General features: G+C 37.1%; 1 protein-coding gene across 1 annotated transcript; it reads left to right on the top strand.

Moving 5' to 3' along the window:
* Positions 1-12,684: 12,684 nt before the first annotated feature.
* Positions 12,685-14,611, top strand: LOC142520043 (polygalacturonase-like). Its single transcript, XM_075623001.1, has 4 exons — positions 12,685-12,853; positions 12,947-13,261; positions 13,543-14,061; positions 14,151-14,611. Exons 1-4 carry the CDS (start codon positions 12,728-12,730, stop codon positions 14,406-14,408), a joined length of 1,218 nt encoding a protein of 405 aa, XP_075479116.1. The 5' UTR covers positions 12,685-12,727; the 3' UTR covers positions 14,409-14,611.
* Positions 14,612-14,883: the final 272 nt, after the last annotated feature.

The raw sequence follows: 14,883 nt of genomic DNA, 5'->3' as shown, positions 1-14,883 counted from the left end.
GGCTTAATTATGAGGCTTAATGGGCCTAAGCCCTATTAGTAGGATTATTTAATATATATTATGCAAAAACCCTTTCCCTCACAACTAAACCACACGCCTCCTTCTCAATAAAAAAATTCAGAAACTCTCCCCATAATTCCACCAACATACACGACACTACACACACAGCACATGGAAGGGATTTTCGAAGGTTGCAAGGAAACAAGCCAAAGGTTTCGATCCGTTCTTCATCGTCAACGTTATTTCGTGCGTATTATACGCAAAGGCACGCCATACATCTCCTTTTCTCATCCATCATATCATATTATGGTTTTAATTATTTATTGGGTGCATGAAAAACAAGACTGTATTTTCAGAATTTTCGTAATATTGCATGTATGCATGAAGAAACATGGTTTTTGATTCAAATAAATTGTATATTGATTGGTTAAGGGGCTGCCATGACATAAGGTAAGATCAAGATAGGTTTTTACATGAATTAGAGTCACACACACTCACCAAAATCGCAGCAAAAAGGAAAGGAAACAGCAGGAACCGGGAAACTTGCTGTCAAAGGGTTTTGTGTTCGGGTTCCAGGGAAAGGGGATGGGCTTGGTCTTGGCTTCGGCCAAGGTACGGCTAGGGCAGGTCACGGGTCAGGGGGAGAGTCCTAGCCAAGCTAGGACTCACGGTAAAGGCTGGGGAAGAGTCCTAGCCACGCTAGGACTCTACCCGAGAAGCATGGCAGTTCGCGTGCAGGAGGTGCGCGGCTGCAGGGAAGGGAAGGGCTCGTTCCAAGCTTGATGGGCAGGGTTAGGACGAGTCCTTAGGATCCTGGGTAAGTGCTAGGTACGCTGGTTCGTGGCTAGAGTGTCGGCTAGGGTCCTGATTGCATCAAACATAGAGTCCATGCAGGATATAACTCTCGGCCAACATAGGGTCAGTTGGGAGGGGCTCGGTTTTGAGGTTTCGGATGGGTTCTTGGTGGTTTAAGGGTCCAGTAGGTTAATTTAGGACGTTGGTCAAGTTTTGGACCAACATGGTTCGGGGATAACTCGTGAAAATCGGAAGTTGGCTCGGGGTCGAAGTTTAGGTGTCAAAATAGGGTTTTAAGTAAAGAAAAATTGGAAAACGGCTCACGGGGGGTCGAGTCGGGGTCCATAAGGGCTAAAATAATATAAAAAGACTAAATTTAGAATTTAGGAATTTTATATTAAAGTTTGGTATTTTTTCGGGATTAAAACACTGTTAAAACAATTAAGAAAAGATAATTGAAAAAGTCTAACATTTAAGCCAAATAAAATTATGAAAAAATTCACGTAAGCTTAAATAATTATTTGGGACATGTTAGAGTCGTGAAATCAAGGAAAAAGTCGAAAACGTAAAATGTTGAGTCCAGGGGTAAAACGGTCTTTTTACACCTAGAAATTAGTTAAGGTCATGGCAGTGCCCTAAATGCTATTTTATGAAAATATGATTATTTTTAAATGTTTATGAATTGTTCATGATTGAATGATGATTTTTAAATGTCTATTTGATTTTTATGATTGAGGGAAGACATTTAAAATACATGTTGCATGCTTGGTTTCAAAAATGAAAAACGTAATGATATTCATGATTTTTCTAAAGTGATGTGAATGAAAAATGTTGAAGGATGTGAAATAATTGTGACTAATTCGTTAATGTTGGCGACGTCGTGAGGGTTATGGTCCCAGTGGGAGCCCGACGATCGTGTTTCCATCATTGCGAATATGTGGTAACGGATATGTGGTAACGAATATGTGGTAACGGTTTTGTGGTAACGGAAGAATGGGAATATCGTGAGGGAAAAAGGCCCCAGAGGGAGCCCATTTATGGGAAAAGGCCCCAGAGGGAGCCCCGACGAGCGTATTTCTATTCGAATCATGATAGGCCAGGGCCCAGTTGACCGGTGAGAGTGTTGCTGGTGTCCCCCGCCGCCCAGTACTGTGGTTTTATGTAGATGGATCCATCGACCCTCATGAGCATGATCAGGAAAGTCACAATTAACGATCTGAATTCAACAAAAGGAAAAAAAGAAAAGGAAAAGGAAAAATGTTTATGATCATGAAAAATGTTTTATGTCATGTCATGTTGAGGAAAAAGGGAAAAGGTTAAGGTTTATGATTGCATGTCATGAAAAAGTATTTTATGAAAATGTTTATGTTTAAAGTTTTATGCATCATGAAAATATTTATGAAAATGTTTATGTTTATGCATCTTCATGAAAACGATATTTTAAGTACAAATATTTTTCACCGTTATATGTTGACTGTATTACGTATTACTCGTTATCAAGAATATGACGTGTTGAGTCTTTAGACTCACTAGGTGTGTATGATGCAGGTGATTATGATAATATGTTAATGGAGGTCTTGATGGTTGATTTGACTGGACTGAAGGCGCACACAACCCGAGGACCAGCGCTTCTACTTTTTCCGCATTATGACTTTTGACTCATGCTTTATGATTAAAGATTTTTAAGATTACTTATGTATGCTTTAGAGAGATTTTTGAGAGGTTTAGTATGGGCTTTACTTTTCAAATTATTGCTTTTTAGGTTTAGTAAAATGTTTGACGATTTTATGCTTTAAAATATTTTTCTTTGGATTTTTAAATAGCAGTTGGATGTTTATTTTTAAAATGATGTCAAAAATATTTTATGGTTCGGCCGATGCTAAGTGAGGAAAAAAAAAAAATTTCTAGTACTTTTAAAGCAATAAAAAGAGCAGGACGTCTCAGTTGGTATCAGAGCAAAGGTTCCTGTAAAGGGTTGTGCCACCATCAGCGCCGGGAAGATCAGTCGTCAAGCCTCAAACTTGTAAGTTTACATGCTTTATATGATTTTATGATGTTACATGCATAAGTAAATGAATTATATGTTCACGTCACATGTTTAATAGCTTCATGATAATGTATGACTTACATGCTTTAGAATTTTTATACGTGATACGATATGAAATAAGAAAAAATTATTTTATTTTAACGCATGTTGGCTTCGTGGTGGAATTGGACTATGTTGATTTTGGGTTTTAGTATTGACGTTCTATTTTTGGGCCATAAGTTAATCGTGAATATTTTGAATGCTTTGGGACACATAGATTTTCTAAGGAAATATTTATGATTCGTGGTTATTAGTTGAATTAATTTTTGGGAATTAGACATAAGGAATAATTATTCGAGGATTACAACGACTTTGGGAATAAGAAAATAGATAAATTGGGATTTTAAGTTGATGAAAAGTAAGATTGGTTATAGAAATTTATTTTTTGGGTAAATAAGTTTAAGTTTATTGAAATTATGTCATGGGAAAACTGTAGAAGAAAATTAAGAATACCGAGAATTTATGGGTTAACTGTAGGATTTTTGAAATTAAGGACCAATTAAGATAATTTTTGAGGAAATTAAGAATTGATTTTGTAATTATTACGAAATTTGGGGACTAGTTTTAGCAATAAGCGAGAATTGAATGGGTTAAATGATAAGAATTTTGAGGATTTAGACTTTTAAGAATATTTTGAACCTTGGGATATCTTGGATATAGTGTTATAAGAAATTTTAATCAGGGGTTTTTAAGGATGAATCGATATTAGGCTAGAAAAATCTAAGCGTTAGCGGATGCGTTTGGGATTTTAAGATTGAAATTTGATAAGTTGATTAATATTTTGGGTATAAAATAAGGAAAATAATATACGATAAGCATGATTATCCATCTTTTAATATTGGGAATTGTAAGCAAAATTGAAATTCGAGGTTATAATAGTAATAGCATTAAGTGATTATGGGTCTTTTTAAGTTGCGATTTGAAAATAAGGATTTAGAAGGAAAATTTAATTGGGATCAAGAAGACGTAAGGACATTCTAGAACTTAAGTTTGATCAGAGTAGCGCAGCGGAAGCGTGGATTTTTTTTTTTGGATATTAGAATTAAGCATAAACTTTGGGTTATCTAGGATAAGCGAATTTCGAGGACGAAATTCAATTTAAGGGGGGAAGATTGTAACGCCCCGAAAATTTTAAGGTCCACGCAAACCATGTGCATGCGATTATTAAATTCTCTTGTATTTTAATTAAATAATTTAATTGCATTAATTAATTATGTGGTGCATTTTTACATGTTTAAAATATATTTTTCTACATGGTTGCATTAAAATGGTATTTTTAAGGAATGTTCAAGTGACGATCGAGGAATGGGGACCGAGGGCTGTAAATGTAAAATGTTTTTGTTAAATAATTATTTTTAATTATTTAAAATAAAGTTGATGGTTTTTCATATTTTTGAAAATAGGGGGTTTAGAGGTGATTTTATACGCCGCGACGTAAATTTTATCGGTGTTGGCTTTTCAACAAAAATACGAACTTAATGGCAACCCGGCTAATAAAATTCACAAACTAGCCTTAACAAAATAATTTTTGTTATTTAATTAAAGGTTTTTGGGCTTAATTATGAGGCTTAATAGGCCTAAGCCCTATTAGTAGGATTATTTAATATATATTATGCAAAAACCCTTTCCCTCACAACTAAACCACACGCCTCCTTCTCAATAAAAAAATTCAGAAACTCTCCCCATAATTCCACCAACATACACGACACTACACACACAGCACATGGAAGGGATTTTCGAAGGTTGCAAGGAAACAAGCCAAAGGTTTCGATCCGTTCTTCATCGTCAACGTTATTTCGTGCGTATTATACGCAAAGGCACGCCATACATCTCCTTTTCTCATCCATCATATCATATTATGGTTTGAATTATTGGGTGCATGAAAAACAAGACTGTATTTTCAGAATTTTCGTAATATTGCATGTATGCATGAAGAAACATGGTTTTTGATTCAAATAAATTGCATATTGATTGGTTAAGGGGCTGCCATGACATAAGGTAAGATCAAGATAGGTTTTTACATGAATTAGAGTCACACACACTCACCAAACTCGCAGCAAAAAGGAAAGGAAACAGCAGGAACCGGGAAACTTGCTGTCAAAGGGTTTTGTGTTCGGGTTCCAGGGAAAGGGGATGGGCTTGGTCTTGGCTTCGGCCAAGGCATGGCTAGGGCAGGTCACGGGTCAGGGGGAGAGTCCTAGCCAAGCTAGGACTCACGGTAAAGGCTGGGGAAGAGTCCTAGCCACGCTAGGACTCTACCCGAGAAGCATGGCAGTTCGCGTGCAGGAGGTGCGCGGCTGCAGGGAAGGGAAGGGCTCGTTCCAAGCTTGATGGGCAGGGTTAGGGCGAGTTCTTAGGATCCTGGGTAAGTGCTAGGTACGCTGGTTCGTGGCTAGAGTGTCGGCTAGGGTCCTGATTGCATCAAACATAGAGTCCATGCAGGATATAACTCTCGGCCAACATAGGGTCAGTTGGGAGGGGCTCGGTTTTGAGGTTTCGGATGGGTTCTTGGTGGTTTAAGGGTCCAGTAGGTTAATTTAGGACGTTGGTCAAGTTTTGGACCAACATGGTTCGGGGATAACTCGTGAAAATCGGAAGTTGGCTCGGGGTCGAAGTTTAGGTGTCAAAATAGGGTTTTAAGTAAAGAAAAATTGGAAAACGGCTCACGGGGGGTCGAGTCGGGGTCCATAAGGGCTAAAATAATATAAAAAGACTAAATTTAGAATTTAGGAATTTTATATTAAAGTTTGGTATTTTTTCGGGATTAAAACACTGTTAAAACAATTAAGAAAAGATAATTGAAAAAGTCTAACATTTAAGCCAAATAAAATTATGAAAAAATTCACGTAAGCTTAAATAATTATTTGGGACATGTTAGAGTCGTGAAATCAAGGAAAAAGTCGAAAACGTAAAATGTTGAGTCCAGGGGTAAAACGGTCTTTTTACACCTAGAAATTAGTTAAGGTCATGGCAGTGCCCTAAATGCTATTTTATGAAAATATGATTATTTTTAAATGTTTATGAATTGTTCATGATTGAATGATGATTTTTAAATGTCTATTTGATTTTTATGATTGAGGGAAGACATTTAAAATACATGTTGCATGCTTGGTTTCAAAAATGAAAAACGTAATGATATTCATGATTTTTCTAAAGTGATGTGAATGAAAAATGTTGAAGGATGTGAAATAATTGTGACTAATTCGTTAATGTTGGCGACGTCGTGAGGGTTATGGTCCCAGTGGGAGCCCGACGATCGTGTTTCCATCATTGCGAATATGTGGTAACGGATATGTGGTAACGAATATGTGGTAACGGTTTTGTGGTAACGGAAGAATGGGAATATCGTGAGGGGAAAAGGCCCCAGAGGAAGCCCATTTATGGGAAAAGGCCCCAGAGGGAGCCCCGACGAGCGTATTTCTATTCGAATCATGATAGGCCAGGGCCCAGTTGACCGGTGAGAGTGTTGCTGGTGTCCCCCGCCGCCCAGTACTGTGGTTTTATGTAGATGGATCCATCGACCCTCATGAGCATGATCAGGAAAGTCACAATTAACGATCTGAATTCAACAAAAGGAAAAAAAGAAAAGGAAAAGGAAAAATGTTTATGATCATGAAAAATGTTTTATGTCATGTCATGTTGAGGAAAAAGGGAAAAGGTTAAGGTTTATGATTGCATGTCATGAAAAAGTATTTTATGAAAATGTTTATGTTTAAAGTTTTATGCATCATGAAAATATTTATGAAAATGTTTATGTTTATGCATCTTCATGAAAACGATATTTTAAGTACAAATATTTTTCACCGTTATATGTTGACTGTATTACGTATTACTCGTTATCAAGAATATGACGTGTTGAGTCTTTAGACTCACTAGGTGTGTATGATGCAGGTGATTATGATAATATGTTAATGGAGGTCTTGATGGTTGATTTGACTGGACTGAAGGCGCACACAACCCAAGGACCAGCGCTTCTACTTTTTCCACATTATGACTTTTGACTCATGCTTTATGATTAAAGATTTTTAAGATTACATATGTATGCTTTAGAGAGATTTTTGAGAGGTTTAGTATGGGCTTTACTTTTCAAATTATTGCTTTTTAGGTTTAGTAAAATGTTTGACGATTTTATGCTTTAAAATATTTTTCTTTGGATTTTTAAATAGCAGTTGGATGTTTATTTTTAAAATGATGTCAAAAATATTTTATGGTTCGGCCGATGCTAAGTGAGGAAAAAAAAAAATTTCTAGTACTTTTAAAACAATAAAAAGAGCAGGACGTCTCAATTATAGTGTTTATTCAACCCCCCCCCCCCCCCCCCCCCCCCCCCCCCAAATCTAAACACTTCGACCCTTCAAACCGATCCTAAAAAAAAAAGATTTAACCTAGGGCTAATTCACCTCTATTTTGACACCTTCGGGCAAATTGCGAACCCGAACGGACCACGGCTCAAAAATACCCCGAACCAGGTTCTAGACTTCTTCCTTAGACCCTAAATAAGACCATGATTATCCTTTTTTTGACTAAAACCAGACGCCCTAAGCCCTATACCCTTCGCACCAGCATGCACAACGTGCGTTCTTTGCGCAGCAGCAGCTCCCTCACGCACTAGCGGCTGTCACAGCCTCTGGCTCAACCCTTGACTCAAACCAGCCCCTCATCAGGACCCTAAGGCATGTCCCAAGCCCATGGCCCATCCCTTTCCACCATCCCCTTAGTGTAGGACCGCACGCACCCCCCACGAGGAAAAAAGTGAAACTTTTGGAGTCACGGTTTCTGCGCTATTCCAGCTTTTCAAAGCCCAGAGCGAACCCCTCATAGACCTTCTTAGGACCCTGAACCATCCGTCAAGACTACGGCTAGGACCCCATGAAGCCCCCATAGCCGAAGGAGCCCCAATGCCGCCCTACCTTCCCTCTCGGCATGCACGCAATTTGTGTGCATGACTGTGTAGCCCCTATCCAGCCTCTCTTTTGATTTTTACCCTTCAAAACATACTCATAAGCATTTAGATCTACACTTGAATCCCTTGGTTTGCACCCCTCCTTCAAAAGTCCTTACGAACTTTTCACACAAAATCAAATACATGCAATATTATGGATTGACTGTGCTTAAAGAAAGGTTTGAAAACATGCCTTGATCGTTTGTGCTTATGAAATACGAGCGACGGCGCGACGAAAGACGAATGGGACACGAAACTTCCTCCTTCCTTTGGCTATAGTGGTCGACCACCCCGAAGATTTTAGTGTGCGTGTGTGCTAAAGGTGTAAGATTATTGTGAGGGGTGGGAGAGTAGGCTAGGGTTTTATTTATTTTTCTAGATGGGATTTAAGTTAGATTGAAGGCCCTAATTCTATTAATTAGTCAATACTAATCTAATCCCATTAAGGAGTTAATTTGTAACGTCTGAAAATCAGTCCACGTAGACAGCATGCATGAAAATTATTAAATTGCTAATATATTCAAACTAGATGATTTTGGTGCATTAATGATATATTTGAGTGACTAAATGATTAATTGTGTAATTTTGATCGATTGCATAATTTAAGGATTTTCAGCAAATATCAGGGGTTGGTCGGGGACGGAGGACCGGAGACGATTAAGGTGTTAAATATTTAAAAGCTAAATTTTTTTTTTTAGTTAAGAAAATATTTATTTTAAATAGTTTAAGAATTATTGCATTTTTATAGTCAAATTTAAATTAATTAGTGAGAGCAAGGAAATTATGTATTTTATAAGGGATTTTTTTTAAATAAATATTTTTATATCTTTTATTTTGAGACCTAAAGATTTTATAAATCTTAATGAGCCTAAATTATTATTTATAAAGCTAGGGTTAATTAAGTACATTTAAGTCCATTAATTAAGTGTTTAGGAAACCTTATTAATTTCTTTTTAAAAGAGCCACACACACACACACCAAAACACCTAAACACACACCTACACTTTACGTGAATAGAAGAGAGAAAAGTAAAAGTGGTCGAGACTTGGAGCTCTTGGGTCAAGTGAAGTTTCAAATTTTCTTCTCCTTCGTTATTCGATTTTCTTCATTGTTCTTCCTTCCAACAACGATCACTCGACTCTTTTACATCCCAAGGTGGGTTTTCGGTAGAGTTTTGAGGAGAAAAAAGGTTAGAAAAAGGGTAGAAATCTTTCTCCGTTCGTCACCGACGTTCCATCACTTCAGTATTCGTATTTCGAGTGTTTTAAAAGCAAAGACACGTTTCTAAACATTATTTTTGCACCATTCAAATCATAATATGTGTTTTTTATGTTTTAAAGCATGAAAATTATATTAGTCAAATTATTTGATGGTTGGATGAATATTTTTCATTATTTTTGCGCTCGTTTGAGACGGTTATGATTTAAATGACATGTTGCCATTAGGGGACATTAAATATTTTACAAAGTGTCATTTATGGGGTAAACAAATGCTGGACAGTAGCGAAGAAAGTGTATAGTGGAGGCTTCAAAGTTAGGGGTTTCCTTGCATGTTTTGGGATGTTTTCATCGGCTAGGTTGTAGGGTGCGAAGGGGCTGGTCCGATAGGGTCTGTAGGTTCCAGGAGGGTGGCTGGTGGGTGGTCTGGTCCAAGGTGGCTCGGGGGTGGCTCGAGAATTTCGGGTTCAATGGCTTGGTTTGGGAGAAAGAGGTTCGAAAATGGCTAGGGAGAAATAAGCGACTCGATGATATGAATCCTTGTACTAAAGAGGCAAACACGATTAATTGGAATCACACTCTCTATTCAATAATGAATAAGGATCCGTATTGTGATGTCCCAATCTATTGAATCAAGTATTGCGTGAAATCCACCATTAAACTACGAAAATATTAGCAATAAATAATAACAAGAAAACAATCAACATTCGAACAAACCTTCAAAGAACTCGCCCTTGACAATCTGCATAAGAACAATCGAAAAACGCCACAAAGTAAAAGCTTTGATAAGTTTGATTTATGATGCAAAGCAAGGAGCTTTTTTGTTGATTGAGAGAAAACTCAAGAACAATGAAATTCAATATTCAATAATCTGAAAAGTTGTGCAACATTCGTCCAAATATTGTTTACAAAATCAAAAAATAAGTTCCCAAATTATCTAGGACTCAAAATAAGTTAAATCTCTATTTTTCCCCTGGTGGAGCGCTGCGGCATTGACCAAGTAGCGCCTATGAGCTACTCTCATGCATAATTAGCGCCCAGGCGCTAAAATTCGAGCGCGTAGTCGCTAGGCTGCTGCTCCTAGCTCTGTAGCGCTTCTTCCTGGGCGCTGTGGCGCTCATCCACCCACATTAATCCACACTTAATATCTTTCATTTGGCCTTCAAGCTCACTTCTATGCATCACGACTCCCTCGAGTCTTGGAACCTTGCTTGCAAACTCCTCTCGATTTCTTATGAATCCATTCAAGGCCCCCCTCCGTGTTTGGTCCTTCCGGCAACTCTAAAAGATCCCACGCTTTCTTTGGAGCTTGACCTACCATGATCGCATCACTCCAACCATGTTCTACCGAGGTCAAATCGTGGTTCACGGGGGTAGTTTAGGGATAAAAATTTTACGTTTAAAATTTTGAAAGAAAATATTATTTTTTGGAGTTATTCAGGTTTAAAACGCTTTACGTCTTAATTAATAAGTTATGAAATCGGGAAGCTCGGGTTTTACGTCTAAGAAAAATATTAAAAGTCAAATTTAATATTATATGATGGTTCGAGATAGGTTCGAGTGAAGAAAAGTAAGAAAAAGTCAAAATTGGGAAGTTCGAGGTCTAGGGTAAACTGGTCATTTTTAGTTCAAGAGGATTGACAGTGTCCCGAAGAATTATAATACATGCTAAATGATATTTTAAAATGATTATGATGAAAATATGATATTTTTATGATATATGAAAATGTTGTACGATTTTTCCCGAAAAATTTTATTTTACGATTTTTGAAGGATACAATATTTTATAAATAAAAGAAAAATAAAAATATTTTGAAAGATGTGAATTAACTGTGGCATAAAAGACCTGATTGGGGATATCGAGAGGGAAAAAACTCCAGAGGGAGCCCAACCATCGTATTTCCATATTTAGTTACGACCCAGTGAAGAGAGTTGCCGACGCCCCGCCCCGCCTCCAGGTATTTGGTATCGCTAGACTGATCCGTCGACCACATGATGATATGATAAAAGATATCACTTTCAAGAATCTAACTTCATCCAAAATTCTATAATTATCACTTCATCCAAAATTCTATATGATAATTAAAGGATTTATGATTTATGATTTATATATGCTTACAAGTTTTACGCCAGTTTATTTTAAATAAAATTATGATTTTAAATGCATATGTCTGTATACGTGTTATTTGATATTTCTGATTAGAATGTGCTGAGCCATTAGACTCATTAGGTTTGAATGGTCGCAGGTGACGATGATTTTGAGGGAGGCGCTGACGCTTGAGTGGATCGGGTCCGGCAGCACACTCCCGATAGACTTTTATTTTCCGTACTAGCCTAAGATTGAAAGTTTTAAAGTAAAGATTTTGAGGAGTATTTTATTGTAGATTTATGCTTTATTTTGAAGTTTAGTGCTCAGATTATTTTAAAATTGACGTACGATTTTGTGGGTGACAATTTATTGATTTTATGCATTTAAGATTTTTAAATATTAGTTTTTATGTTGGATGGTTTTGAAGTCAGAAGAAAATGTATTTTTTTCAAAAATTTCCTAGTATTTATTTAAATTTTAAAGTTAAAAGTAAGGGACGTTTCATAATTAAACCCATAATTAATCCACTAAAAGTCCAAAGAATATTTAAAAATATTTGGTGCCACTTTTTCTGGTATAGTAAGTCCGAAACTTCTCATTTTCTAGCAAAAATTCATAACAGATTAAGTTCGTCCCTTACTATTTATAAATTCGCCACTTTCCTATTTTGGATCGCTAAACCCCGAGTTTATAATTCCTAAACTTCTAGAAATAGACATCTCATCAAAATTGTCCCCGGTTCTCTCGCCTTGGCCGTATACCGCGTATTTGAATTCAAAAGTTCACATTCATAACATTTGGTTAAATATTCATTAAATCAAACCAATAATTAACATACCTTTAGACCATTTATTTAAATAGATTTGTAATTAATTTTCATGCATTCATGTGGTTAGTGTTTTCGGGTTTTCGGGACTTACATGCATGATTGGACATCTCTATGCCCTTACTATGAAACATAATACACAACATCACAGATGTTATTCTCAAACTTAAGCGTCCTTTATCCTTGTTTTTAGGCGGTTGAATCGACTAGAACGAATTTAGAATATATAGTGTTTACAAATGAATTTTAAGATCGAAGTATGATTCATTTGTATTAAAGTGTAACCAAGGTCTTTATCTTTGTCAATCACATGGGTATATAGATAAAGTAAAACGAGGCCATGAAACGTAAATTATATTAAAATATAAACTGTTAATTACAAATGAATCAATAAATTCATTAGCCAGCCATTGACTTATAAGACATCTATTCTAACATGATCATTGTGTTAATATCCATAATATCACCTCTAACATAGTTATTCAAGAACAAGAAAACTTGGCACCACAAAATTTTTAACCATATATAGCCTAATTCTTTGAACTTGAGCCCATCCATATTTTCTTGGTGGATAACTTAAGCAAGACCCAAAGAGAAAATATATTAATCGACCAATAAATATTCTCAGAATCCTAAAAAGACAGATTACATGAATGGTGGGGCATGTTTTGTGGCTCTCAACTTTACCTCAATATAATTATAAATGGGCTTATATTCTAGGAAAGACATATTTGTACAAAAAAAAAAGCAGGAAAATACAAAAAAGTACTAAATGGCTCCAACATTCATTTGCAGAGTTCTCTTCTTTTTGTCATTCTTGGCATGCATTGCCAACGCACAGACGAAATTATTCGACGTGAGGACGTTTGGTGCGAAAGAGAATGCAGATATAAGTCAGGTGTATACGCAAATATCGGATAACTAATAGATACTTATGAAAAAAATAAACGAATTGTTGATAAAGAGGACATAAAAATTGATTTTAATGCAGGCTTTATTGGCTGCTTGGAAGGAGGCATGTGCATCACCAACTCCAAGCACAGTTTGGATTCCAAAAGGGACATGGTCTTTGAAGCAAGCAAAATTGGTTGGACCTAATAAGGCTTCTATTGAGCTTAAGGTCGAAGGCGTTTTGAAAGCTACTTTGGATCCAACTCAAATGCCTAACAAACAAGGGGAGTGGGTGACCATCAATTATCTCGATAATTTCACTCTTTCAGGCGGCGGAGTCTTTGACGGCCAAGGACATGAAGCCTGGAAGAGGAATGACTGTCACAAGAACCAAAACTGCGTCAAACTTCCATTGGTGAGATGCAGGGGCGGAGCCAGACGGACTAGAATTTTAAATTCTAGAATCTTCTAATATTTTAAATTGTTCTACCCGTGCTAATATCATATTATTCCAAAATTTATACAAAATTTACATATAATTTTTTTTAAAAAAAAAAACGGGCCACCCGGGCTTAAGATAGAAACTGGATAAAAAATTACTATCCCGGTTTTGATGGCTCTTATTCAGTGTCTTTAGGGCTTATGAACATCACAGAGAGGATACATTGTTCAACAAGTTTTTCTGAATGCATACAGAACTTGAGCTTCAACTTCATCACCAACTCAACCATCCGCGACGTGACCACCAAGGACAGCAAGAACTTCCACGTAAACGTGATAGGCTGCTACAACGTCACGTTCCTCCGCTTCACGATTTCTGCACCCGGAGACAGCCCAAATACCGACGGCATCCATATAGCACGTTCCAAACTGGTGAACGTCACCGACTCAGTTATAAAAACCGGAGACGATTGTGTGTCAATAGGTGATGGAACCGAGCAAGTCCACATCCAAAACGTGATCTGTGGGCCCGGTCATGGTATCAGCGTCGGAAGCTTGGGCAAGTTCACGACAGAGAAGGATGTTGTGGGGATCTACGTCAAGAACTGCACCTTCCTCGGCACGCAGAACGGGGTTAGGATCAAAACTTGGCCATCGGCTCCTGCCACTTTGCAGGTCACCAATCTGCAATTCGAAGATCTTATCATGACCAACGTTACGTACCCGATTGTCATAGATCAAGAATATTGCCCACACAACCTGTGCAAACTCGACGTACGTAATTCATCTCATGCCATCGCCAACTTATTTAACAAACGCGCATCACGCTAAAATTCACTTTTTCTTTCATTGATTATATACAGACCCCATCCCTCGTTAAGATCAGCAACGTAAAAATCGACAAAATCAAGGGCACGACAAATGATCCTGTCGCGGTGAAACTTATCTGCAGCAGGAATAAGCCTTGTGAAAATGTTCAGGTGGGCAACATCGATCTTACATACGACGGAAGACTCGGCCCTATCACCACCAAGTGTAGCAACGTAAAGCCTAGCTTGACCGGCAAACAGAATCCACCCTTGTGCGTCCCTGCTTCTGCTGCTGCTACGCAATCTGCTTAATTATTTTCTCACAGCACAAGAATATGGCGACAACCTTTTTCTGTGTATTTTTAGTTTCAAAACAATTTTTGGTCACAGATTTTAGGATTGTCGGCAATGTATTTTTATATTTCACGTGGCATATTTTTTCTCGTAATTTTATGTATTTTGTAATACTGATCAGAAACTTCTCGATTTGAAACGGAACCTTATATTATCTGTTTTTTGTTTTCCGAACCACCATTCTTACAGTTTTAGTCACTCCCTTACATTCTCAATATACTTCCAATACTGATTTTTTTTACATGAATTCTTAAACGTATACATGCCTAAATTAAGGATTTCTAAAGGTTTGTGTTGTTAGATCAATTTATTTATACGAGCTTATATGTGAATAATTATGTGTTGTGAGTTGTTTAAGTTAAGCGCAAAAATAAAGTGATCAACTAAGGGTTTCATGTTATTGGGCTTTAAGGTATCTAATAGGTTGTGGGCC

This window comes from Primulina tabacum, chromosome 12 (genome assembly GCF_025594145.1).
Source record: "Primulina tabacum isolate GXHZ01 chromosome 12, ASM2559414v2, whole genome shotgun sequence".
In the NCBI taxonomy this organism is placed as follows: domain Eukaryota; kingdom Viridiplantae; phylum Streptophyta; class Magnoliopsida; order Lamiales; family Gesneriaceae; genus Primulina; species Primulina tabacum.
Note: the sequence above shows the minus strand (reverse complement) of the source record. Positions and strands in the feature narration are given on the sequence as shown.